At 38.3% G+C, this 4341-nt stretch overlaps 1 protein-coding gene across 1 annotated transcript; it reads left to right on the top strand.

Moving 5' to 3' along the window:
• Nucleotides 1-3707: 3707 nt before the first annotated feature.
• Nucleotides 3708-4091, top strand: LOC132630616 (uncharacterized). Its single transcript, XM_060346181.1, has one exon. It carries the CDS (start codon nt 3708-3710, stop codon nt 4089-4091), a length of 384 nt encoding a protein of 127 aa, XP_060202164.1.
• The last annotated feature ends 250 nt before the right edge of the window (nt 4092-4341 follow it).

Raw genomic sequence — 4341 nt, 5'->3', positions numbered from 1 at the left:
TGACAGACTTCGACTGAATAATCTCATGAGCAACGCTTCCTTTCCGCCACTCCCGACCAACCGGTCGCAATAAGCTCTCAAGTGGGCCCTCGGATTGCCTGACCCATTTAAATGGTCAAATTTTGAAACCTTCTCGTACACTCAAGTCAGGATGTATGCACAAATCAGAGTATCTCAATCCTTCTTTCTTCTTGGAGCCTGCTCTAGTTTAGCAATTTTCTTCCCCATATATTTCTCGATTTTGTCTATTATAGCCTTAAAGAACATTTCCATGTTCTTCAGTTCTGGCGAGGAGTCAATATGGGTGATATGACCTTAAAAAAGACCATTTGGTTGCACGGGGTGGGTTGTAGGAGTTCTCGCTGGCCGAGGAGTTTGATAAGAATTTGGGTTGTGAGATGCTGTAGCATGAGCAGGAATTTGGAAAGCTGGTGTTTGGTGGGAGGAATTCCCCGCATGGGTGGTGCTTTGGTGCAGTGCAGTTTGAAAAGTAGCTCCAGTTTGAGTCTATGGGAAATGGTCAAGGATTGATAAGTCTAAATTTGGGAAAGTGGGTGCAGGCCTTCTAGCCTCAGTATTAGTAGTATTTTCTTTTTCAGCCCTTAGGCGGGCTACTTCTTCTCTAGCTTCAGCTAATTGCCTTATTAGCAGGTTAATGGCCTCTTCCAAAGGCATTCCAGCTATGTCAGCTGTTGGGATACCCTCGACTAAGGCAGTTCTATTCTGGTTGTTGTTTGGTGGCGCAGTCTCAAGCATGTTTTCTTCTTGTGGAGGGTTTAAGGGCGCTGCAGCATCTTTTGATCGAGTAACTGGTGCCAGCGAATCGACCCCTGTCTTTAAGAGAAAACAACTTAAAGGCTCCCAAGTTAGTGCTAGTTTAGGCACAAAATACAAAATATCATATTGTTTGTAGTTTATAGCACATAGATTCATATATCTTATTTCAACTCTTCATTGATTTACATGCTGAGGGTATTTTGGTCGTGCTGTGTTTTAAGAAATATTGATCAGGTCCGTCCGTAGTTCGGGAATTCACTGAAAAGGTTTTTTCCTATGCTACCCGAAACTTGTTTTTTTTCTACCCTGACTAGGCCTTATGTAGACTTCCCACGTATCCCCCAATGGGACATCAGGTCGGCGCGATTCCATTCACATAAAAAGATAAAGGAATATTCCTCTTAATTGAAAGCAGTAAAGGGATACTTAAAAATTTTCTACCTAACTAAACAAGTCATCATTATCTTCTCATTTTCATCTTTTATCCTTGTCTGGAGTATTCATTTCTTATCAGCAAATCAACATTTTAAGAGTGGAGCTAAATTAGTTTTGTGGGTTATTTCCTTTGTTTTCCTTTTGGGTAGTGTTCAGAATGTTGACCAATCAAGAGTTTTTAATAAAATATATCACACAAAACAGTTATATCAAATAAACATTTAGGCAATATATAATTCATTTTTCCTCTACCTCGTTACTCCGAGGCTACTAACGTATGAAGCAAAATTATGTCATATGTAAAACAACTTTATTGTTCCCATAAATAAAAATCCCAATGCTTTTCATTAATAATATCTTTGCCAAGTGGGATTACAATGCTTTAAAGTAACTAAATGCAGAAATATCCATTTGTAAAACAGAACACTGTTAGCTCCCCGCCCCCAGGAACAATAATTTATTTCACAGAAGGCACAATAATGCTTCCAAATAGCAAGTAGTGGGATGCAATGCCTTCGGGTTTTTACACCATCTGAACATAGTAAGGTGTCTATCCTGTCCGATTCAGGTAGGTCTGAGATACCCAAACCGGTCTATGGTTAGTATGCGTTATACCAGTAGGATTTGGCTTTGCTCTACACTAGTTATTCTAGAGTGGTTTTTCAAGAAAATGACACAGGTTACCCTAGATGACAAGCTAGGGATGAGTTCTCTAAGGATATGGGTTGACCACATGCCCACTCGACCTTAGAGACCGCCAAAGAATGATAGCAAAAGGGTTTTTTAGTGGAGGTATGACTGCAACTCATCTCGCGTTGTCACCCTCAGAAACAAAGTGTAAAATAAATGTTAGGAGTGGCGGAGTATGCATGCATGAATGACAGTCATTTTGCGGGAATTTAAACCCAGAAGCAGTTTATATCACTTAAACAATTTATATTACACAAAAAAAATAAATTATTGGAACCCTTATGGTTAGAACCTTTAATTATCCCCATCAAAGTCGCTATATGTAGCAGTTCTGTTTTTTTCCGATTCGGATTTGCACTTAAAAAAAAAAAGTATCCCGGGAAAGTACGGGTTTAATCGTACCGGGAAAATAAAAAAATACACTTCTACGTCGATGGTGCTCTAAATGGATATTGTTTTAGAGTCGCTACCTAACTTATAGGTAAGTTAGGAAAACCAGTTCGAAAGGGTTCATTTACAACGGTTAAATTTTAAAAGAACCCTATCTAAGCCAAAGTATGGGTAAGGGTTCCAGTGATCCCCCGAGGAAGGTGTTAGGCACCCCGATATTAAGGATCCATGAAATACGGTTGGCATACAGATTCTAATAATATGCCTTGTGAATATAAATTGTTTTTGATAAAAACTGCTTTTGTTTTAGATTCCTGCAATAAAATGTTAGTCATTTATGCAAAATACAATATTTTAAAGAAATAAAAGTGGTAATGTTTTGCCCAAAATTAGGCGTTTTGGATTTTGGACTAGAACACCTAGGTTAAAAAAACCCGAAGGTATTAACCTAAGTAGAACACTACGTAAGCCCACCCAAGTTTTGAAAAAGATTTTTAGTTAAAGTTAGGTTTTTTAAGAAAATCATTTTTTGACATACTATTATTATCCATAGTTTAACCATATCCCATATTTTAGACTTTTAAGTCATTTTTAGTCTAAATTAGTCAAAATAGTCCAAGTCCACATCTTGTCCCAATGGTCCAATAATCCACGGGTCTATGATCATTTTTGTTTAAATATTAGTTAAGTTTGTCAATTATTTGTCCCAAAAAGTCATTATTTTCAAATTTAAAGATGCCTCAATTATGTTTATCAATTAACTTCATAGAAAAGCTCTCTTCTTTCTCCTCCTATTCCCGTGCAAACCCTAAACTAAACCTATTTTCAAACTATGGCCACTCCGGTCACTTTTCAGCCGTCAACAGTGGCTGGCCAGCGTCCATCAACTTCCAACCTAGATCACTACCCTCCCCTTACCAACACGAAAATACCCGTTTCTCAGCCAATTGTCCCGCTTCTCTCAGTCAAAGAAACAAACGCTGCAACCTACATGCAGACTTTTGTGCATGAATGTAACCCTACTACTAACCCCATTGTTGATCCTATACCTATCAAGGAGGTTCAATATGTTCATAGTATCCCAGTGGTTCATTGGACTACATCAGAAGTATCAAGAATGGAGCAAATAGAGAATTTACAGCATGCTATTATAGGTAGTTCTCTTATGGCTCGCCAGGAATGGATGAGTTGAGAGATATTATTCCAAGTCAATGTGGGGCTAAGGGAAAGTATCAAGTTGGATTCTTAAGAGATTGACATGTTTTGATTAGATGTTCTTTAACGGAAGATTTCATAAACATCTCTTCTAAGAGTGCCTTTTGGTTGAAGTCTAAGGATGGTAAGTCTTATCAGATGAGACCTCTCATATATGATTCCCATTTTAGGGTTGAAGAAGAGACTTCAAATGCAATGGCATGGATACTTTCCCTTATTTACTGCCTACTTACTTTGTTAAGGAATCTTCGTTTACCTTAGCATCGGCAGTTGGGAAACCTTTGTTATTAGACATGGCTACTATTAATAAAACCAGGCCTAATTGTGCTAGGGTAAAGGTACAACTGGATTTATTATTAGATCTTCCTAAGTTTGTTATGATGGAGATTAAAGATGACCAAACCAAGGAAGTAAATGTTATGAAAGTGAAGATTCAGTATGATCATTTGCCTAAGTATTGTACTGAATGTAAGTTACAAGGCCATGCAAAGAAAGAGAGTAGAGTGTTACATCCTGAGTTGAAGGTAGAAAAGAAAGAGGATGTTAATGAAGGAGAGGCAGAAGTGAAAAAACTGAGGAAGTGACAACTGAGAAACAAACAGTAGCAACAACATCTAAGGGATTTCAATATCCAGGAAGGCATAATAGGTATAATAGATGGAGGTATCCAGTGCAACAATATTTACAGAAGGTGTTGTCTAGGGGGAAAGTTGTTACTGTTACGACCCAAATCGATGAGTCGTGATGAGTGCCTGACCTTGGATGACCAAGCACCCATCTACTAGTACCCGGGGCTCATTGAACAATAGGGTGGCCCATATACGACCCACATCT

This window comes from Lycium barbarum, chromosome 3 (genome assembly GCF_019175385.1).
Source record: "Lycium barbarum isolate Lr01 chromosome 3, ASM1917538v2, whole genome shotgun sequence".
Taxonomy (NCBI): domain Eukaryota; kingdom Viridiplantae; phylum Streptophyta; class Magnoliopsida; order Solanales; family Solanaceae; genus Lycium; species Lycium barbarum.
Note: the sequence above shows the minus strand (reverse complement) of the source record. Positions and strands in the feature narration are given on the sequence as shown.